The 23,352-nt window shown below is 46.6% G+C and overlaps 1 protein-coding gene across 1 annotated transcript in view; it reads left to right on the forward strand.

Annotated features, from left to right (window-relative positions):
- The window catches only part of TLL2 (tolloid like 2), a 137,119-nt gene that overhangs the window by 19,415 nt on the left and 94,352 nt on the right, over positions 1 to 23,352 (forward strand). Inside the window, exon 2 of the mRNA XM_059054488.2 lies at positions 11,970 to 12,080. Within this exon, the coding sequence (XP_058910471.1) occupies positions 11,970 to 12,080 (111 nt within the window). The remainder of the gene's footprint in view (positions 1 to 11,969; positions 12,081 to 23,352) is intronic.

Raw genomic sequence — 23,352 nt, forward strand, 5'->3', positions numbered from 1 at the left:
CTTCTGCCTGGCTCACGGAATTCGCAGCTCTGCAGGCCCCAAGCCAGGGGCCACTTAAAATCCCCAGAATCCCCCCTCGAGACTCCCTGGATCTCAGGGGGCATTGGGGGGAGGGTTGTGAAGGACCCTCTGACCAACCTCTCCTGTCCTCTGTCCCCTCCAGTCACCCCCACTCGACTGTCTGGTCTTGGACAGGCCAGCAGCTCATCTGGGAACAGAGCTCTTACCGCTGACCATGAGATCAGGCCCCACCTGGAATCCCAGTTCTAGAAACAGGGTCCTCTGTGAGGCAGTGAACTGGACTCCAAGTTTAGAGCCAAGAGGTCCGCCCTCAAGCCCCTCCCCCTTCTCACAGTTGTAAGTTAATAGGCTGGTCGTGAACTTCCCTGAGCCTGGCTTTCCCCCATGAAATGGGGCTGACTGTCTTTGCCTTGCCTTCCCCTAGGACTTTGGTGAGGAGCACTCATTCACTCTCTGGCTCATTTACGAAAACGGAAGATCCCAGAACTGAAGGTCCTTGCCAGGCCCTGAGCAGGGTGCTGGGATGGGGTGGGGTGGGGAAGAATGTGTGTGTGGAGGGGATACAAACTGTGAAGTGCTGCACCCGAGTGAGGGACTCCTTTTGCCCAGCTCCACCTTGGGTGCTCTAATAACCCTGGAATTTTGTTCCCTGTGTCTGAGGCTTCCTTTTGCCCCTGCCCAGCCTCTCGGTTCCTGCAGCCTCACCTCCTGCCTCACTAGCATTGACGGTCCACGTGACTGGGTCCCCACTTTAGCCGGGGCCCCTCACCGGGTCTCTTCTGCTCCTGCTTGACAGTGCCTCACTGTTTCTCCCCTCAGGGCCTTTGCACATGCCATCTCTTGGACCAGCATGACCTTTTTCTTGTTAGCCACTTGCCAGACTTCTGCTCCATGTCACCTTCCTACTCAAGTGTCACCCCCTCTGCAAGGCCTTCCCTGATCCACGCCCAAGGCTGAGTTAGTCCCTCTTCCTATCCCTGCCTGAGCAGCAGGGGTTACTTCAAGGCAAACACGCATGGCAGTTGGGAGTTAGAACTGAGAGTTGGTCTAAAGCAAGTTGCCTAATCTCTCTGAGCCTACTTTTCTCATCAGAAAAAAAGAGCATCGTGATGGTTATTGCAGAGTTGCTGTCCTGAGGGTTAGAAGAGTGTGGAGAGCCTAGCATGTGGCTGGTGCTCAAGAAGTATCAGTCCCTTCCTTTTCAGTGCCTTGGTCCTGAGAGAAGAATTAAAACACCAGATTTGGAAGAAACAGAGAGAGCTGTTTCAAGATAAAGGGGGATGTGTTGGAAGGGCGTGAGCTCCCTGTCAACGGAGGGGTGTGAGAAGAGACCACTCAGGCATCACATGGTGGTTTGGACCCAATGACCAGTAGGGCCCCTTCTAGTCCTAGGAAGATTGCTGAGCATTGCAGCAGTCTCTAAAAGGTGTTTCTTAGGACGGAAGATTCAGTGAAAAATTCCAGGGCAACCACATTGGCAAATGCTGCATTCTCTTTCTCTTGGAGAGTTGTGATGTTTGTTAGGATTGTAAAGGCTCTGAGAAGTACTGCAGTAAAGAAAAGCGGTTCGCTACCGGGGGCCTGGGTTTGATCCCTGGTCAGGGAACTAAGATCCCACAAGCTGTGCCAAGTGGCCCCCAAAAATGAACCTATCTATGAAACAGAAACAGAATCAGGGACATAGAGAATAGACTGGTGGTTGCCAAGGGGGAAGGGAGTGGGAGAGGGTTGGATTGGGAGTTTGGGATTAGCAGCTGCAAACTGGTATATATAGAATGGATAAACAACAAGGTCCTACTGTATAGCACAGGGAACTATATTCAATATCCTGTCATAAACCATAATGGAAAAGAATATGAAAAAGAATGTATATATATAGCACACTGAGTCACTTTGCTGTGCAGCAGTAATTAACACAAAATTGTAATTCAACTATACTTCAATAAAAATAAAATTTTAAAGAAAGCTTTATTGCTTTGCCAGGCAGAGGGGGCCACAGGGGGCTAATGCGCTCAAGATTGTGTGTCCCACCCTGGAGGGGGGAGTGAGGAATCTTATACTGTTCAAGGAGCAGGGCGTGATCAGCTCGTGGACATTCTTCTGATTGGTTGGTGGTGAGGTAATTGGGAGTCAGCATCATCAACCTCCTGTTTCCAACGGGTCTGGGGTCTGCGTGCTTGTGGGCAGCATACAGTTAACTTCTTCCACCTGGTGGGGGGTTTCAGTATCTGCAAAACAGCTCAAAGGGCACGGCTCAGCATAGTATCTGTAGTCCTTGAGGAAGAACTAAAGGTCCCTGACTTTGTTTAATGGCTAAAGTATTATTATTTTGTCTTACTTGACTGTTTTCCTTTCTTTCTGCATTTTCTCACTTCTCTGATTAAATTTATTCTTTGACTAAAGTTTTTCTACAGAGAAAAGGTGGGTGGAGGACATGTGTGGAGGTCTGTTCTGGGAAGGCCTCGTAGGGTCCCGCTCAGTTACAATAGCATTTCTTATTAATGTCTTAGAATGTGAAACTTTGGGAAAAGTTGGCTTGGTGGAGGAGGGCTGTGATTTGGGAATCAGGAAGGCCTTTTTTGACTTAGAACACCCATGAAACCTCATCCTGCCTACACGACCTTGGCCAATTCCTACCTCCTCTCTGGGCCTTCCTTTGAGGTTAATGTATAGAAGACATTTATCCTGATCCCTGGGACAAGGTGCTGCTTGCTTCGGCTGTTTGCTTTGGGCAAGATGCTGTGCTGTGGAGACCCCGAGATGGGAGCTGCAGTGATGGGCCTTTCGCTGCAAGGATTAGGTCATCTTTTGCAGCCTCAAGAATCAGGCTTATGGAATCAGATGGGGAACATGGCATAACTTTAGAAACTGACTTTACAGATATTTACTGTTATTACAGTAGTGTGCTAGAGCTGGCTGTTACCTGCTTGTGAGAGCCGAGTGTACACATATTCTCCATCTCCATGTTTTGTGATCTTGAAGTCAGCCTCAGTGGGAGTATTTACACCAGGGAAATGAGCAAACGCTACAAATTAAGGCTCTCTCCTCACCCAGGCAATTGTTAAATATCAGCACATCTTTGATTATATATCATTCGAAAGTATTTCTTTAAAATGTCTCCTTTTATATTTTTAAATTTATTATATAATAGCTTTAAAATTTTATTTGACTACTTTAAAGGTTTCTGTTTTTGATTTCCGAAAAGCAGTTTTCCTATTGTATCTCATAATCTATTCCTGAAATAGTCACTATCCAGAGCTTCGTAACAAAACACTACCACCAGGTGACAACTCCCTGAATTGCAGGTTGGAGGTCCTGTGGGGTCAGCCAAGACTGGAGCAGATGGCATTTCCATTGGTGTGCCTTTTGGATCTTTCCTATGGCCTATCCATTCAAGGTCTGCATTTCTGTGAAGAATGACCCTGCTTGACTTCTTTGTGGCAGCCATGACAGGCATAGAGAGGTGCAGGGGAGCCTGGGACCACGGGGGTGTGGTTGCTGGAGGCAAAGCCCCTGGTGCCTTGAGTCAGTGCTTCTCAGACTTCTCTGTGCACACGTCCTGCCTGAGGATCTTGTTAACGTGCAGCTTCCGATTCAGCAGCTCTGGGGTGGGCCCTGGGAGTGGGTGTTTCTATCAAGCTTCAAGATGAGGTCAATGCTGCCTGTCTAGAGATTACACTTTGAGTAGCCAAGGGTCGGTGGTGGTAGAAGAAGAAAGTTACCCGGGTGATAGGAGTCCTTCCTTCTAGAGTCTTCTCTTAGGAGGCTGACATGTTTTACCTTTTGGTAACAACTCAGTAGCTCTGCGTTTTGAATGTATACACTTGGCTCATTAGATTCTAAGTACTGTTCAACCAATACGTCGATTTAATTTTAATTTTAATTTATTTATTTTTTAAGTTAGACTATGGTTTTTAAAATTAATTAATTTTTATTGGAGTATAGCTGATTTACAATGTTGTGTTAGTTTCTACTATACAGCAAAGTGAACATATACATATATACACTCTTTTTTAGATTCTTTTCCCATATAGGCCATTACAGAGTACTGAGTAGAGTTTCCTGTGCTATACAGTAGGTCCTTATTAGTTATCTGTTTATATATAGTAGTGTGTATATGTCAATCCCAATCTCCCAGTTTATCCCTCTCCTCCTTACCCCCGGGTAGCCATAGCGATTTAATTTTTAAATTTTTTATTTCTTTGTGATTTATTTTGGTGTATAGTGTGAGGTTCAAAGCCAACTTGATTTTTCCTCAGAGCTATATAACCCATTGTCTCAACGTAATTCATTGATTAGTCCCCCTCTTTCCACAAATTTGTGAGACCTCTTTTGTCATAAATGAATTTTCTTATATAGACTAGGGATTGCTTCCAGACTATCCCATGTTGCAGGGTTCTTGAAGCTTTATAACACATTTTGATATCAGATGAGACCAGCCTTCCTCTGGTACTCTTCTTCTTGACTGTTATCACCTAATTATGCAGATGAAGTTTAATATCATTTTGTCAATAATAAAAAAATTATTGAGGTTTTGATTAAAATGTATTAAACCTATACATTAATTTGGAAAGAACATTTCAGAGAAAGGCAGAGTATGTCTTTCCTTTCCTGTCTCTTTTTATAGCTTTTAGTAGAATTTTACAATGTCAACATAGTACTACTTTTTGTGCCAAGGTTTTTCCCAGATATTTGATGCTTTTTTGCTGCTATTTTAAACAGAATTTATTATTTTATTTTATATTATTTATATTATATTGCTGTACTTTATATAAAATTTTATTTTATATTATTTACATTGCATACTTACAGCACTTAGCCACATGTGGCAGTTTAAATTTAAATGAATTAAAATAAAATAAAATACTGAGGAGTATCTGCTCAGCTCTAGCATTTCAGCCTGACATGCTGGTCTCTGCTGGTGAAGCCTGTACTCTTGACCCTTTGGCTCTGCCTGTAAATCCTCCTCTGTGGCTTTTCACCCTGACCTCAGGGCTCTGCTGGTCCACTGGCCCTCTCGGCACCTCTGCATCCTCCCTAGGCATGTGGGAGCACCGAGAGCCCCAGACACCAGCTGCTGGGGGCCAGATTTGGGAGCATCCTGGGCCCACGTCTCTGGACACTCCCCTCTACTCATGCTGTCCCATTGCCCCTGTGTGTGGCGGATGGACAGCTTCTCCCAGACTTGAGCCTCACTGGGTTATGCCTTGGGGAGTTGGCTAAGAGGCTTATGTGCCCAGGCTCCCTCCCACCACATGTCCTGCTCCTGTCCTCTGACGTGGAGGGCTTCCTCCTACTCCCCCTTCTGTCTGATGGGGACTCCCCTGCGTCATATCCAGCTCCCTCCCTGAAGTAGCTTTCACCCTTCTTCCCTCACTGGGGCCACAGGGGCAGGATGCATGCAGGAAACAAGACTCACTCTGTATTGAAAATTCACCAGTTTAATGTTTTCAGACATTCCCGTCATCTCAAAAGGAAGGAGACGTGGTTACTTCCCAGGCAGGTGGCTGGGAAGTAATCTGACCTTGCTTTGGGGATTGAACTCACATCAATAGAATTAATTTCTATTAATTTGTCAGTATATATTTTTACTAATTTTCATTTCCTTTCATTAATTTACCAATAAATATTTCCTGAGCATATTCTCAATGCCAAACATGCTTCTGGGCATTGCAGGGATACTGTAGCCAAAAAAGTTGGCAAAAATCTTTGCCTACATTAATAGACCTTCTAGTGGTACCTTGGGTCCTGGTTTTATGGTGGCTTCCCAGCCAGGGCAGTTGTTCAACCTGATTTCTGTGCACTTTTTTCTAGTCTTGAGAGTGGCCTGGTGACTATCTCCCATGGGGTTAAGAGCTAATGGCCTGTCCTCATTTCCTGACATGGCCTCGGCTTGTTGGACTGAGACACAGTGACCATCCCTACAGGAGAATGTGCACTTCTTTCTATTTCGGGTGTAAATAACCTTTAAAGAAGGGTCTAGAAGCTCTGCTGGGTCTCAGATTCCATCGTAGAGTGGAGAGACTCAGGGCAGAAGACAGTTCTCTGAAGCTTCCTCGAGGCATTCATTCAACAGATATTTCCTGCACCCCGACTGTGCTGAGAATGGACCTATGGGGCAGGCAGACACGGTCCTTGCCTTCATGAAACTGCACAGATAGAAGTTAATTAACTTCGGTTGTGATGAGATCACATAGGAGAGGTTGGAGTAGAATGGCTGTTTTCGAGAGTGTGGCCTCATGACTCAGGACAGCTCAGGAGGGGTAGAATGTCCTGTGACCCTTCTGGAACATCCCTCCAGGACATTCAGGAGAGGCCGGCAAGAACTACCTTGGAAAAAAACAGGAGACAAAGGCTTTCTCTAGCTGAGAGGGGAGGCTGTTTCAGAAATGTGCTCTCTCCATAACTCCATGGATGTAGCCCTCAAAGTCCCTGCAGTACAGATGGAGCCCATCTCTTGGGATGTGAGCCTGGCTGGAGGCTCTGGTGGCATCCATGCCATCTCTTAGGTTGCAAACAGAGCCCTTCCTGTGTGCTTGGCTCAAGAAATGCTTCCTTCCTGCCTTCCTTCCTCAGTCTGCTCTTTTTTGTGCCTTTTCCTGGAAGAGGAGCCATAGAGCCATAGTAGATATTGCGTTGACATGGAGTTGTGACCTCCAGGGAATCCCAGAGTGACACCACCTGCCTCCAAGCTGACTCCTGATCATTCTTGAGTTCTCCTACAAGGCATTGGTTGAGATCCTTGAAGCAACTATGTTAGGAAGAGCACGTTGTGGTAGGAGTCTGGGGTGGCGACTCCCCACTGTTGCCTCAGGCTTATTTGGAATATCCAAAGCCCCTTCGGTGTTAGGGTTTTCACCCCTGGCTCCTGGTTGTATGTGGATAGATTCTACTCTGCCAGGTTAGACCAGAGCATAATGAGAATTGTCTTGGGCTTGAGTCTCGCCTTTGCCAAATTACTTGGTACGTGATTGTGAACAAATCACTCAGCCTCTCTGAACAACATGCTCATGTCTATGGAACAGGATTGGGGTAGGACTGGAGATGGCATCCTGATTCTGGACCTCTGTTCTGGGGTGCCAGTCACTCTGGTTTGAAGCCTGATGTTGGGGAGAAGCCTCAGAGAAGTCAAGTGATTCGCCGAAGGTCAGGCAGCTATTAAATGGCAATAATGGGATTTGAACCCAGGATCCCTCTGGCTCTAAAGCACATGCTTTTAATCAACCTGCCTCCACTGCTGAACGATACAAAAGTTGCAGGCAGGAAGTGCCTTCAGGAAGAATTCCTTGCATGGGAATCAACCTGGGGCTACTGCCTTTTGAGGTCAAGAGGACGCCCGAGTGCTGGGCATTGAAGTGCTCGAAAGCGGATGGAGACCAAGGTGGGCTGAGCAAGCCCTGGGGACAGTGCAAGAAGAGTAGAATTCTCAGCAGCCCTCTGACCTAGGAAGCAGTTGCTGAAGAGCAGCCCTATGCTCGCTTGCCCTGACCTCTGTCACGCTCTGGTTTGCAAACTGATGTGTGCAGGGACACCAGAGACTTACCAAGGGCTGCTTCCATGTAAGATTCTATATGATTCTATTATAAGATTCTATTCAAACTACTGGAGGATGCCCTGGTCATGGTGATCCTTACCCCACTTTACAGAAGAGAGCCTCACTTGTCACTCATCCTGAATCCCACCGTGTGCATTGGCCGGGGTACAAAAACCTCTGAGCGCTAAAGGGAAAGCGAGAAACGATTGAGCAGCCTTCTTTGATGATGAGCCAAGGCATCTAGACCTGGCTTTCTCCTGTCTTTTCCTATCTGTATGAATTTCTGTTATGGGGGATGCTTGGTGCTTAGTGGAATATTTTGAATTCAGAACAACTGAAATAGAGTAAGTTAATGACAGTGATTCTTTTAAGGATAACTGAAATGTTTTCTGGACTTCTAATATTTCATGATATGTGGATAAAAACCAAGATGAATAATTCCTTGTTTTCTTTCTGGTGCAGCATGTGTTATTCAATGAGGTGGTTAAATCTATTTTACCAAATCACATCATGAAACATTTATTACAGTTACAGTCAATCCTCATCTTATGAAATGTTTACTATTTTTTTCACTTCTTATGAACAAAATAAAAGGTACATTTAAACTCATGGTGAAAAATCATAAATGTCAGGCTCACAATATACATAAGGATATGGGGTTTTAGAAATTATTGGGGAGTACATGAGCACAAAAGGTTGAGCACTTCCTTGGCTTGTTGGAGTTTTCCCAGGTCCTGTTAATCTACTCCCTTCTCCATCCGCCCTCTTGCTTCTCTTCTGCTCTCAGAACGTGAGAAGTGTTCCTGATTATCTTCCACTGTGAATACCATCATTGACACAGATGTTTTTTCTTTGAGGAAGAGATAGCACTGCATTGTGAACTTGTGCTAAGTCTTCAGGAAGGTGGGAGGGGCTCAGGACCAGCAGCTGGAAACCATCTTTGGCTGAGCCGGCTTTGTTACACATTTCAACAAGGTGAAAATAAGTGTACATTTCAAAGATTTAAGCAAATTTGAAGTCGTGCAACCATCACCACAATCCAGTTTTAGAACATTTCTACCACCTGGAAAAGTTCCTTCATGGCCACTTATAATCAAGTCTCATTCCCACCCCCAGCCATAGTCAGTCACTAACCTTTCTAGCTCTATAAACTTGCCTTTCTAGAAGTTGCATATAAATGGAATCATATAATATGTAGTCTTCTGCATCTTGCTTCTTTCACTTAGCATGATGTTTTTGAGATTCATACGTGTTGTAGCGTGTGTCAGTAGTTTGCTCTTTTTAATTGCTAGGTGGTTTTCCATCGTATAGAGAGATCATATTTTGTTTATCCATTCAACAGTTGATAGACGTTTAGGTTGTGTTCAAGTTTGGGGCAATCATTAATAAGCCTGCTAGTAACATTTGAGTATATGTCTTTGTGTGGACCTATGTTTTCATTTCTTTTGGGAAGATCTCTAGGAGTGGAATTGCTGGGTCTTGTGATAAGTTTAACTTTTTAGGAAAATGCCAAGTAGCTTTCCCTAGGGAGTATACCATTTTACATCCCTACTAGCAGTGTATGAGGTTTCCCAATTCTCTACACCATAAGCCTGAGTTTTAATCAGTCTTTGTTACTCAAAGGCCTTCTCAATTTTTGTTTTACTGTTTAGCGATGAGAATAGGTTGGCTCTTCCAACTCCTCAAGTCCCTGAATTTCTGGACTCTCTCCATTCCTTTTCATTCCCACTATAAATTGCTCAATTCTTTTTTTAAAAATTCAATTTATTTAAACAACAACAACAACAATAAAACAAAAAGAGTTCACCTATTTCTTCCACCTATTTCTCTTCTCCTATTTCATATATATATGAAATATCTATATAGATATAGAAATAGATATAGTTACACATATTTCACTTAGTATAATGCCCTCAACATTCATCCATGTTGTTGCAAATGGCAAGGTTTTGGGTTTTTTATGGCTGAATAATACGGACACTTTACGTTGTTTCCATGTCTTGGCTATTGTAAATAATGCTACAATGAACATGGGGTACAGATTTTGCTTCAAATTAGTGTTTTCATTTTCTTTAGATAAGTACTCAGAAGTGGAACTGCTGGATCATACGATAGTTCTATTTTTCATTTTTTGAGAAACCGCCATTCTGTTTTCCATAGTGGCCACACAATTTACATTCCCACCAACAGTGCACAAGGATTTCTTTTTCTCCACAACTTCGCCAATGCTTGCTTTTCTAGTCATTTTGATAACAACCATTCTAACAGGTATGAGATGATATTTCACTGTGGTTTTGCATTTCCCTGATGATTAATGATGTAGAGCCTCTTTTCATGTACCCATTGGTCATCTGTATGTCTTTGGAAAAAATGTGTCTTCGGGTCTTCTGCTCATTTTTTAATTGGATTGTTTGTTTTTTGCTATTGAGTTGTATAAGTTCTTTATATATTTTAGATATTAACTGCTTATCAGAATATGGTTTGCAAATAATTTCTCCCATTCAGTAGGTTGCCTTTTCATTTTTGTTGATGGTTTCCTCTCAATGCAGAAGACTTTTAGTTTGATGTAGGCTCACTTATTTATTTATTTATTTAAAATTTTATTTTATTTATTTAGTTTTGGTTGCATTGGGTCTTTGTTGCTGCGCGCGGGCTTTCTCTGGTTGCGGCAAGCGGGAGCTACTCTTCGTTGTGGTGTGCAGGCTTCTCATCACAGTGGCTTCTCTTGTTGCAGAGCACAGGCTCTAGGCACACAGGCTTCAGTAGTTGTGGCACGTGGGCTCAATAGTTGTGGCTCATGGTCTCTAGAGGGCAGGCTCAGTAGTTGTGGCACATGGGCTTAGTTCCTCCATGGCATGTGGGATCTTCCCAGAGCAGGGCTCGAACCCGTGTCCCCTGCATTGGCAGGTGGACTCTCAACCACTGCACCACCAGGGAAGTCCTCACCTATTTATTTTTGATTTTGTTGCTTTTGCTTTTCTATGTCATATTCAAAAAAATCATTGTCAAGACTTATGTCAAGGAGCTTACTGCCTATGTTTTCTTCTAGCAGTTTTATGATTTCAGGTCTTATGTCCAAGTCTTTAATCCATTTTGAGTTAATTTTTGTGTATGGTATAAGATAGTGGTCCAGTCTCTTTCTTTTGTATGTGGCTCCAGTTTTCTTAGCATCATTTATTGAAGAGACTGTCCTTTCCCCATTGTATATTTTTGGCTTCTCTGTCATAAATTAATTGACGATATAAGCATGGGTTTATTTCTGGGCTCTCTATTTGGTTCCATTGATCAATGTATCTGTTTTTATGCCAATACCATACTCTTTTAATTATTACCACTTTGTAATATAGTTTGAAATCAGGGAGCATGATGCCTCCATGTCCAGTTCTTTTTAATGCCCTTATCTTTCTTGTAGTATCTTGTCAAACACACCTAATGGTAACCAAGACGTGCTATTGACATTCTGACTCCCCATCTCTTCACTTAAAGCCATAAGCTCATTTAGTTCATCATCTGCCTTCCAAGTTAATGCAGGCAATAGTTTTACCAAATACTTCATCACTGTGTAGTGCTGATTGCCTTCTTCCAGCCTTCAGTAATAGTTTCCTTGATACCCACTACCTGGCCCAAAGACAATGGATTTTTGTTACCAAGAAACATACCACTTCTGATAGCAATTTCTGTGTTAGTCAGGATAAAGAGGTTGTGCTGCAGTAACAAATAGCCCCAAATCTCAGGTACTTATAAAAATAATGGTTTTTATTTTCCTCATTCATATTACATATCCATCCTATTCAGCCATCCCTCTGCTCCATATCATATTTACTCCAGAACTTAGGGTTTTAGAGTCACCCCTATCTGAGCCACTGCTTGTCCTCTGGGAGAGGGAATGAGGACATGGTGAATCATACACTAACTCTTAAAGCTCCTTCTCACATTTGATTAGCCAGAACAGGTGAAGTGGCCAATCCTAACATCAATGGGGAAGGGAAATAGAATCTCTTCCCAGGGAAGAGAAGCAAATATTGTGAACATTAGTATCATTTATTATATTATGCTTTAAAAAAAATATATCCTGAAAACTCTGAAAAAGGGAGAAACAGCTATCTTTGTGTGGTGGTTTTGCCCACAGCTGCCTACAGTGACAGTAAGACAGGGTGACCTTTCAAAATACCTTACAGACCTAGGCCTTTGATCTTTATTTTGGTTGTCCCCAGCCCTGTGGCTTTGATGCACAGTTTTATTATCTGTTGTTCTTTTTCTACCAGTCCTATCTCTTAGGCTCAGGAAGAAATTTGATTGGATGGACTATCTTTTCTAGAGTTTACTACTCAGTTTCCAGTACCCTCTGGGCCACTAGTAAATTCATTCCTTGATCTCTAGCTTAAATAGATCCATTTCTGTTTTTTCTTCCCAGCTGTCTTTTGGGGAGACATTGCCTTAGATGAAGAGGACCTGAAGTTATTTCACATCAACCAAACCCGTGACTGGATCAAGCAGTCAGTGGAGGAAACAGGACACAGCACGGGTAAGTACTGCGTCCCCTCCACCCCTGCCCTGGAGAGAAGGGTCAGGGACTCCAGCACGGGGTGATGTGGACCACAAGTCATAGGTATTTGACCTGTCAGTCCAGTGCCCACCTGTCAGTGGAAAACCAGAGGGGTCACCTCTTGTCTGTTGCAGGCTGTGAAGCTGGAGCCTCCAAGTTTGCTTATCCTTCTAAGAAAATCTTCATTAGCTTCTTTATCCAAAGATTCAACGCTGAGCTCAGAGTTCAGAGTTGAACTCAACATAGGTTCTCAGGACTCTGGCCTCAGGGTCCAGAACTTCCCAAATGGAGGGCATTCCTGGATGGGCTCCATTTAGGGCATATCTGATGGTGATGCTGATACTGATTAGCAGTGGAAAGATGCTTGCCTGGGACCAGGGTGGGGGGTGGGGGTGGTGGGGGTGGTATTGTGCACTTGTTTGGCCTACAAACCAGGTGACAATCCCCTGGGGGCAGGAAACACAGACTGGGTGTCAGACTTTGATTACTCTTCTCCTTTGATTACTTTTCCTCCTTGCCTTCACCTTGGGGTGAATAGTAATGAGACTGGTCTCCTGATTTCTCCTCACCTCCCTGCCCACTGGGCTCAGACGTCTCCCCTCTGTGGAATCTCCATTCTCAGAAGCAGCCCCAGGCACTGAGCTTTGGGAGCTGATACGCTGTGTGGCTGACTGTGGCTTATTATTTGGTGACCGAAGCTCAGAAGCTCGTGTGTGCCCGATGCTACACTGTCTCTGCTACCTGCCACCCCTCCACCCACCCTCCCTTCCTTTCTCTTGAGGATTTAAAAAAACTGTGGTAAGAACACTTAACATGAGATCTACTGTCTTAACAAAATTTTAAGTGTACAATACAGTACCATAAACTACAAGCATGATGTGATACAGCAGATCTCCAGAACATGCATCTTGTATAACTGAAGTTTATACACCGCCCGCCTTTTTTAGTACCTAATGCAGTGCTGGTGAGAGAAAGAGGAATAAGATGTGACCTCTGACTTCAAGGAGACCTTTCACGCCAGGCAGACAGGGTGGACAAGCTTGATAACATCTCCAAAGTTCAGTTTTCCTATCTGTAAAATGGGGATGAAACCAGCACTCACTTCAGCAGGGGTTGGGAGGATGGACTCCAAAAGTAACAGGCTAACCTCGTGCCTAGCACATGGCATGTTCTCAGGCAATGGCAGATGTTATCACTAAGGACCCCAGTCCGGAGGAATGAGACTGAAGTGTAGATAGATAAACTATAATTCCTCATGACAAGAGCTACAATGAATCAAGAGCAGTGGGAAGAAGATGGGCCAAGAAAGGCATCATGGGAATGGGCACTCTTGCCTTGTGTCTTGAAGGATGAGTAGGAGTTCCTTAGGTGAAGAATCAAGAAAAGATATTTCAGCAGAGGAGAAACTGTGTGCAGAGGCAGGGAGTATGAGAGGGGCTGTCTTAAGTTGAGGAACAGAGGAAAAGTGTGGGTCACTGGAGGGTGGCTCTTGGGGGGGGCTATTGTAGAGAGAAGCACCAGGAGAAGTTGCTGGGGTAGCCGATGAAGGTGCCTGTTGGCGGGGTGGGTGGGAATGTGCCCAGAGTAGGAGGCAACTCCCCCCGATGCCCGATGCCTGTTGTGCTAATGAGCTGGAGCTTTCCCCTGTGGGTGGCAGGTGTCCCGCCCAAGGTTTCTGAATAGGAGCGTGATGTGCTTATCTTTGGCTTGGGGGAGTCTTGGTGGAGTGCCCTCTCCCGATTGCTGGGTTCCAGGCTGGTTGCTTGGGCAGCCTCACCATGCTACTTGCTGGTGGTGATGATGGGAGAGGGGTTGTCAAGGCAACCCCTTTCCCTCTGCTGATGAACCTGGTGGATTCCAAGAACATCCCCAAAGCCCCCCATCCCTGAGTGTCTTGCAAGGCTCCAAGATTCCACCAGAACTAATTCACCAATTCTTCATTTCAGTATCTCCTGGCACAAAAGGCCCTGCGATCTGTTGTATCCACTTGGGAGGGAAGAAGAAGAATATATTGTATTCATGTTTCTGGATGTGGTCCCAATTCGTTCACTCACTCACTCACTCACTTATTCATTGAAACCTCTATTGAGTGTTCACTTTGTGCCAGGTCTTGTGCCGGACCCTGAGATGGTATAGACTGAGGTTTCTCTTTCTAAGGACTTACCAGCTAGTGCAGGGAATAGATGCAGAAACCAGAAAGGGTAAAGAGTGAGGGGTGGAGGTGGGGTGTCCCAGGAAGCACAGTGGGAGTGGAGGGCCCTGTGAAGAACTGGGACCATTGCTGTGGGGAGAGCCAGAAAGGCCTCCCAGAGGAGGGGGTCCTGGGGAGGTGGAGGGGTTTCCCAGGCCAGAGAAGAAGGAGTCAGAGGGTAGAGAATGACATTCCAGCCCGAGGGAGTCGTCCTTCTTGGCGTGGGAAATGGGGTGGCAGCCTCCACTAAGGAGGTTACATGCTTCCTTCTTGTGCAGTGGTTGGTTCCCTCTTTCTGGGGGGGTGGTAGGGCTGTGCCCAGAGTGGGGGGCACCTCCCACCGCTCATGGGGACATGAGCAGCTACAGGAGCTAGGCCAGGCTCCACACAGGATGTAGGCATGAGGCAAGGCAAGAGGGCAAAGGCTGTCAGAAGGCCAGGGGTCCTCATCACCAGTGGTCAGGAGGAGGGAGGAACGATTAGACACGTTAGAGCTTCTTTTTGGTGTCTGGCTCTATGATTATCACTTCTTCGGATTTGGGGGACCTCTCGTGGATGCTTTGAAAAGTCCATTTGAATTTTAAAGGGGGGTTTGGAATCCAGATTATTTTTCACACCATTATATATACAACCTTAATTGAGTTCTAACAAAAGGCAGCATCTCTTCATAATTCTGTCACTCCAAGTCATCATACGCTCCCCCCACACCTCCGCCAGATTCTTACCTGGAGGCCTAGAGAAGTTGACCTGATTGTAACTTCGTGTGATTTAATTTTTTAACTTTCCTTTTTGCACTGTTACTTCAGTACTTAAAACTAGTGAACCTCACATAGCTCAAACATAGAGTGTGATGTACTTTTACATGTGTTCGTGTCCACGTAACCACCACCCAGACCAAGGGATGGAACATTTTTAGAACCCTGGAGACTCCCTCATGCCCCCTTCCAGCCAGCACCCACCCCCCAGCAGCCACTAGTCCGACCTCTCTCCACACAGATGCATTAAAAATTTTTTTTTATTTATTTAATTTTTGGTCGCGTTGGGTCTTTGCTGCTGTGCACAGGCTTTCTCTAGTTGCGAGAGCGAGCGCTTCTCTTGTTGTAGAGCATGGAGTCTAGGCACACGGGCTTCAGTAATTGCAGCACGTGGTCTCAGTAGCTGTGGCTCGTGGGCTTAGTTCCTCCGCGGCATGTAGCATCTTCCCAGACCAGGGATCGAACCCATGTCCCCTGCATTGGCAGGCGGATTCTTAACCACTGCGCCACCAGGGAAGTCCCCACAGATGCATTTTACCTGCATGAATGGAACCATGCAGAGAGTGTTGTTTGTGTCTGTCTCCTTTCCCTCAGCTTTGTGACGGTGAAATTCCCCCATGTTGTTGGGTGAAGCACTGGTTTGTCCTTTCATCTTTTGCAGTGTTCTCCTGAATGAATGTACCCTAGTTTATTCATTCTTATGTTGACAGCCATTTGGACAGTTGACAGTTTGGGGCTATGATAGCTAAAGCTGCCATTGTCTTTCTTGTACGTATCCTTCGGTGCACGTAGGCACTCATTTCCAGGAATGGAATTTGCTGGGTCACAGGGTATACGTAAGTGATTAGTAGAATCAGTCAGTTTTCCCAAGTGGTAGTACCAGTTTACACTCTGTGTGGGTACATATTGATTTGGAAAGCAGGGCAGGGGGTGGGGGGGTGACCATTCAGGATCCAAGAAGGCCTTTGGGTCTTGGTCTCTCTGGCTTGGGGACCCCACTCACACCTCCAGACCTGCACAGCAGTCAGTTGATGGCCGGACACCGTCACGAATGCTCAGGGTTGGTCCTGCCAGCAATCCTTCTGCTGTCCTTGGGGGGACCTGCCATGGCACAGCATGGGGACCCAAGCTTGGCAAATGGGAGTGAGAGACCCCAGAGCGAGTCTGGGCCTTAGCCAGCCACCGTGGCAGTTGCGTGCCCAGCTGCTGGAGAGTGGCCTGCCAGGAAGTTGCCTTGAGGATGCTGCAGTGAAGGGAAGCCTAGCAGCCCTGCCTTCGCCTCCTTCATGGCGCTCTACCAAGGCCGCCATGGTCAGCCTCATGGCCTAAGAACCTGAGTACCTGTCTTCTTTTTCCTTCTCCCCTGTGAGCTGAGAGAGGGCAGAGTCCACATATATTTGACTTCGGATCCCACAGAGGTGGCCCGGCACTTTGTATCTAGAAGGCACTGGCCAGCATTGTTGGAGAGGGGAGAGCGAAGAGATAGACAGAGATTGGCAGGCCCTGGAGCATCTCCCAGGGGCCTTGGGGTGAAGAGCTCCCACAGGGCTTTGCTCCCAGGAGGGCAGTGAAAGCGCTGGCCACCGTCACAGGCTTTGGTCTCAGACTGTCTGGGTGTGAATCCTCGAGCTGGGCCTCAGTTTCTTCATCCGTCAAATGGGAATAGTAATAATCCTTACCTCAGAGTGATGTTGTGAGGAGAAAAGGAAAGAATACATGTAAAGTGCTGAACGCAGTGCCTGGCATATAAGAAATGTGCAATAAATATCAACTCTGCCTTCTCTTCCTCATTATTATTAGTAGTAGTATTTGCAGAAAGAACACTGACCTGGGAGGGTTTAAGGTTAAAGTGGAGAATGGGAGAAATTTGCTACGTGCTGGAGGGAACTTTGGGGGCTTGAGCAAGAGGCCTTTGAAACATGTACCTTTCTGGTGTTTCCTCCTTCCCAAGATTGAGATATGTACTTTTTATTTTCCACTATGTTTTTATGGCAAGGTGATTTTTACCCTGATCACTTTTCTCTGAGGGCCAATAGTACTTTGCATCTATCTAAAATAGTTATTTTATTTTCAGAATGGGAATATTTTAAATTATTTTTGCTGATTAAACTAACACTGCTAATTGTTTAAAAAAAAAAGTCCAATAACTCAAAATTGTAGGAAGTGAAAATCCCCTTTTTTCCCAGCTGTGGGGGGTCCCCATCATGATCTGTTTGCTGGATTCCTTCCAGCCTTACTGTGCTCAGGCCATGTGCAGGTATTTTTTAAACATAAAAGGAATTTTTCTTAACACCCTGTTGTGTAACCTGCGTCTTTAACACCACACCATGGGCATCTTTTCACGTGGTACTTTGAGGTCTATCACATTTAATGTGCAACTCTGCCACCATTTATCGAATGAATCCATACAGATGGACATGGCGGTTGTTTCCCTTCTTTTCTGTAGTGTTTTTTTCTATTAGAAATGTTGATGCTGTGAACAACACTGTGCTCTTGTTCTTTAAACATTTGCTTTGATTAAAAAAAAAATTTCAAAGGAACCACACCTTTATCTGCTCTGTGTACTTCCACATGTGTGAAAGGATGTGTTCTTAGATACCGGTTATTTCATTTCCAAGCTTCGGTAATTGCCCCTGGTTTTTTGGGCGGTGGCGTGGGAAGAGGGCTAAATCCCTGGAGGCGGGTGGGATGCAATGCAGCCCCAGATGCCTCCTTTCCCTGGTTTATCCTGTGAACTTGAAGCTGCTTTCCTGGTTGCAGAATGAAACGATGTCATTGCCCTATAAGTGATCTAGTCTCCCTCGTTTCCTAGATGTGCCCAATGTCCCACATTCAGTCAGTGGAAGAACCGGAACGAGAACCCAGGTTTCCCATCTCCTAGGCTGTGTCCTCCATTGTACCAACCCGTCTGCCGTGTTGCCAGGTGGAAGGAATGGAAAACAACAGAGGTGCATGTAGTGATTCCTTTGCCAGCCCTGGGAAAGTAGCTGGAGTCTTTCTGCACCAGGAAGCGAGCAAAGACCTTGTGCCCGGCTTGGTATGAGAGCCCACTCAGGGTGCTGTGCTGGCCACAAAAAAAAAAGCCCCTGAGAGCTCTCGGGCCCCCAGTAGGGAGCATCCTTGCTGTTCACTTAGGACCCCGGGCTCGTGGAGATTACTTCCGGTCAGTCTCCCTGCCTCCAGTCTCTGCTTCCCCATCCTACTTCCAGGTGATCTTCCTGGACCTGACCTTGCAACCAGCGTACTGGGTTGAATAGTGTCCCCCCCAAATTTATGTCTATTTGAACCCCAGAATGTGACCTTATTTGGAAATAGGGTCTTTGCAGATCTAATTAGTTAAGGATCTTGAGATCAGCCTGGATTTAGGGGTACCCTAAATCCAATGACCGGAGTCCTTATGAGAAGAGGAGAGGACTCAGAGAGACACACAGAGGAAGGCCACGTGAAAGAGAGAGGCAGAGACGGGAATGATGCAGCTATAAGCCAGGGGGGCACCAAGGATTGCCGGGAGCTGGCCACAGACTAGGAAGAGGCAAGGAAGGATTCTTGCAGAGCCTGCAGAGAGAGCACGGCCCTGCCAACACCTTGATTTCAGACTTCTAGTCCTCCGAACTGTGAGAGAATAGATTTCTGATTGTCAGCCTCCAACTCTGTGGTAACTTGTTATGGCAACCCTAGATAACTGATACCACTATGTTTTCTAAAACCTTTCCATGGCTGCCTGTCACTTATCAGAAACATTCCTTATCTGGCCCCCAAGGTCCTCCACGCTTTATCCACAACTTACATATCCGGGCTCCCTGCCTGCCCCTCAGCCTCCTGCCAAACGCAATGACGTTGTGTCTGCAGGCCCTGAGTGTCCTTCTTTCCAGCCTTCTGTTCCAGCTCCACCCTCTACTCCGAGTCCCCATTCTACAGGAAAAGAAACGAAGGTCCACGGACAGCCTAAGACTCACCCAGGGCCCTACATCTGGTGGGATTCATGATACCTCTTTAAGTCGGCACAGCTGCCAGCTTGGGAGTCCCACCTGGGTTGACAGCGCTGTTAAAATTAACCTTATTTTGTGCTTCAGATGGAGAGAGCGCTATTTCCCCCCCCCCCCCCATTTTCAGACAGCCCCGTTCCCCTGCCATGAGAGCCTCCAGAGGAAGTGGCAGCAGCCTTTTGGATGTGCTTGTGGGCAAGGAGGCAAGAGCGCATTCTTCAGGGAGAGAAAGTCCTTCTGTGTGCATTTTATTTGCAGTGAGAAGAATGGGAGTTCTGGGCAGGCATGGGCCAAGCTGTTCCATGAATGGGGCCCTTGAATTAACATTGCCGAGTTTCCTAAAGCTGCTAATCGGATTAGCTGTGTAGTGAAGGAAGTACTTAGCTGGACACACACACAGACACATGAGCAGTCACACACACACACTCTCCCATCCTCTTGCATCCTCTTCGATGTGGTGGTGCAGAACCTGACACCCCCATTTCTGAGTTCTGGGACACCTCACCCCCTAACCACACAAGTTGTGGAGGAAAGCCCTGTGTGGTTGATGTTTGGGAACTTTTTGGTTGTTTATTTCTTCCCTAAAGAGTCCTGGAAGCAAAGTTGAACATTCTCATGTTTGCAAATGTCTGGAAACTTGGAGAGGAAACCTCATCTTGCAGTTATCTCCCTCCGAGTAATGGATCTGATTTCTTGCTCTTTGTAATGAAGACTCTGGAAGGGGAAATGGCTTTCATTACTTACTGGTTCTGATGGAAGCTGATATTTCCCGTCTTGTCTATTCTGAGCCACTGGGCCATGTCCACCTCTATTTAAGAAACCAACCTTAGTCTAAACTCCTGCCGTCTGTGTAGGGCATCCACATAAGCCTAACAGTTTGTGCATTTGAGTTCAAAATAATAAATTAGCAGGAGAGAGTCGAAGACGTTAGTTTGGCTAACTGGCCTCCTCTCCCTGGGCCTCATCACTCAGAGATGGACCCCACAGAGCCTTCAACTCCTTCAGTTCCTTTTCCTATGCTGTCCGTGACTTGGAGGGGCACATGCTACTGTCACCTGGTCTCAGTGTCCCCTCTGAAGAGAGGGTCTCCTGAAACCATATCCTTACTTCTTTCCAGCCAGCTTGAGCTCTGGATTTGAACACTGGTGTTTCAGGCTGGAGAAAAGAGGGGAAGCAAAGGCCACTGGGCATCGAGGGACTAAATTTAGGCACAAAAGGCTAAAGCGCACCCGTGAGAGACCCTCACTGTACTACACGGGTTTCTGGGCCCTGCCTTCCAAGGTTTGAGGGTCTAAAAGGGACCCAACATATCTCTCCCCAACATATTTTTAGCTTTGAGGCCCTTGAGAGAACTCATGAGTGGGGCTGCTTGGAGCAGCCCTATTCACAGGCTGTGGTTTTTCTGGCTCTGCTCCCATGGAGACCTTCCCCAGGCTTTGTAGACATGGCTTTGTCTTTTCATTAATTTTCTTTATTGGTGGTGGGAGTACTGCTGACTGACCAGTGTCCAGGAAAGAAGTGGGGGCAGTGGTGGCTCCGTGTGACATCTGTAGAAGGGACAGTGTCCTGAGCTTACGGAGGAATGCCAGGTTAGACTTGCTGAGACAGTTAGTTGGGTTCAAGGCTGTCTTCTCTCACATCATGGAACACCGTCTCAGTGAGATCTGGTGGCCTCTGCGGCTGGGGCCACTGGATTAAAGGGACAAGAAGCTGTCAGGGGGCACTCTTACTCGTCCTTTCCACTGTCTCCTCAAGAGCTTTGGAATAAGGTTTTGGGGACTTCTTTTCTCTACGTATATTGTACTTGACATTTTTGTGGTTCCCACACCCTCTGAGAGTCTGATGGGTATTTTCAGCACTTCTCCGAGAAAAAGGTACACACACAATTTTGTTTGCAATTTCAAGAATTTTACTCCGTAGATCCCAAGTTATGCATCTCAAGTCCACAGCCCCCTTTTTCTGTCTGTTTCCACTCTGTGGGAGGTGTTCTCACGGGGACATCCTGGATCCTAGAGTTGCAGTGTAGAAAGGCATGGATACTGGAGTCAGGCAGGCCTCCCTGGCCCTGTACTGATTAGCTGCAGGAGTAAGGGAGCCTCCTTCCTTATTTGGAAAATGGGATTGGAGAGGGGGGATTGGGAAAGTGTAGGAGGTAAAGCACTCATCCCAGAGTCTGACACCTAGTAGGTGCTCAAGAAATAGTAGCCACATGGCTGCCCGTGTGCTGGATCCTGCCTTCTCTCCTCCCCGGCCCACCTCTGTGTCTCAGACTCCACACTTCTAGATGCCTTGGAAGTCTTCTTCTTTGCAGTACCCTGCCTGCACCTCCCTGGGGTCTCTGGAGCTGGACCTGCACCAATGTGACTTGACCAGATCCTTGGATTTAGATTCCACCAGCACATGGGGAATCTCTGTCAATCCCCAACATAAAGCCTTTCCTAGTCCTCCTGAGTCAAACTCTAGGTCATGAAGTTGGCCAAACAGACATCTGAGAATTGATTAGATGCTGGTTCACCTTTGATAGCAACAACAAAAAGAATAATAATAACTACAATTTGTTGTGTGCTAATTTTGTCTTAAGTGATCTCATTAATCTTTTTTTAAAATTTATTTCTTTTGGCTGCGTTGGGTCTTCGTTGCTGCATGCAGGCTTTCTCTAGTTGCGGGGAGCAGGGGCTACTCTTCGTTGTGGCGCGGTGGCTTCTCTTGTTGCAGAGCATGGGCTCTAGGCGCGCGGGCTTCAGTAGTTGTGGCACATGGGCTCAGTAGTTGTGGCTCGCGGGCTCTAGAGCGTGGGCTCAGTAGTTGTGGCGCATGGGCTTAGTTGCTCCGCAGCATGTGGGATCTTCCAGGACCGGGGATCGAACCTATGTCCCCTTCATTGGCAGGCGGATTCTTAACCACTGCGCCACCAGGGAAGTCTGATCTCATTTATCTTCATGCAACAGCTCTGGGTGGCAGGTACTGTTGATACCTATAGGTGTGTTCAGAGAGGTGTGTAACATTTCGTTGATCACACAACTAATTATTGGCAGAGCCAAGATTAGGACTTAACTCTGTCTAATGTCAAAGGCTGCTTTTAGCCTCTACACTCTATTGCTTCTGGAAATAGATGCTGGCATCACCACTAACCCTGTCGCCTTGAGCTGTGAAGACTTAGTCTCCGCACGACTACCTTTGAGAGGTGTTGATATGTCTTTGTGTGGTCTTGGCCCTCCCTCTTTAGTTCCAGCATCAGCCTGGGCACAGGGACAGCACCAGACAAACCCTTGTGAGTTGAGGATGGAGTCTCAGGAGTGCATGATGGCCTCCTTGCCCCTCTGCTCCCCCAGACCAGTTGGGGTTAGGACTGTTTGTTTGAATGTGTGATGCTTAGAGTGGGAGCCTGCAGTGGAAGAAAGGCTTATGCTCAGGGGTGATGTGCTTGGGCTGGGCAAGCCCAGATCACCTTGCAGGGAATGTCTGAAAAGGGCATTCTTTGGCCACATGGTCAATAGCTTGTCTTTACTGAGCCCTTGGGACAGAGCCCCAGGTGTGGTCGTTAGGTCTTTCCCAAGCCAGAGAGGGGGTGCTGGCCTTCCTGCTCACTCCTCCAGGGCTCTGCTCAGCCTTTTTCTTCACAGACCTGCACCCACTGCCCACCCTGCCCCTAGCTGACGGCTCCATTTCACCCCTGCCCCTCCCGTGGCAGTTCACCTTGGCTCCCATCGTCTAGAGCTTCATCTTTATGGCTACACTGCTCCTCTGGCATGACCTATACTCCCCTTGTGTCAGTTCTGCTGACCCTCTCACACCATCTTCTTGATTACAGTCCTTTTCCCTCTCTCTCCTGCCCCACCCTCTTTCCTTCCTTCAAGGAACAGATGCTAATTGGGGACCTCTTCTGTGCTCAGCACCAAGGATACAGCCGCACCCACTTTTTTCTTCTGCCATTAAGGAGATGGAGTTTTAGTGATGGAAGTGATTATGGTCATGCTTTGGCGGTCCTGGAGGACTGAGGCAGGCTGTGGTGGGGGAGGACCTGTGACCCCGCTGGTGTGGAGCCCCGCCGACCTCCCAGAGGAGACATGGTCCAGTGGGCAGAACTCACACCTGGAGAGAAGGCCCCGGGTAACAGCTGTCACCCAGGCAGAAGTTGGTGTTGGGTGTCCAGTTTGGGACACAGGACCTGATGGGAGGCAGGAATGTTTGTGTGAGGCCAGAGACCCAGGCAAATGACACCAGAGAGGCCTTTAATAGAACTCACAGAGAGTTCCAGTGCTATGCTGGGAGCTCAGAAGAACAAGGCAAGGACCCCTGGTTCTTCCATGAAGTGGGTA

This window comes from Kogia breviceps, chromosome 2 (assembly GCF_026419965.1).
Source record: "Kogia breviceps isolate mKogBre1 chromosome 2, mKogBre1 haplotype 1, whole genome shotgun sequence".
NCBI classification, from domain to species: Eukaryota; Metazoa; Chordata; class Mammalia; order Artiodactyla; family Physeteridae; genus Kogia; species Kogia breviceps.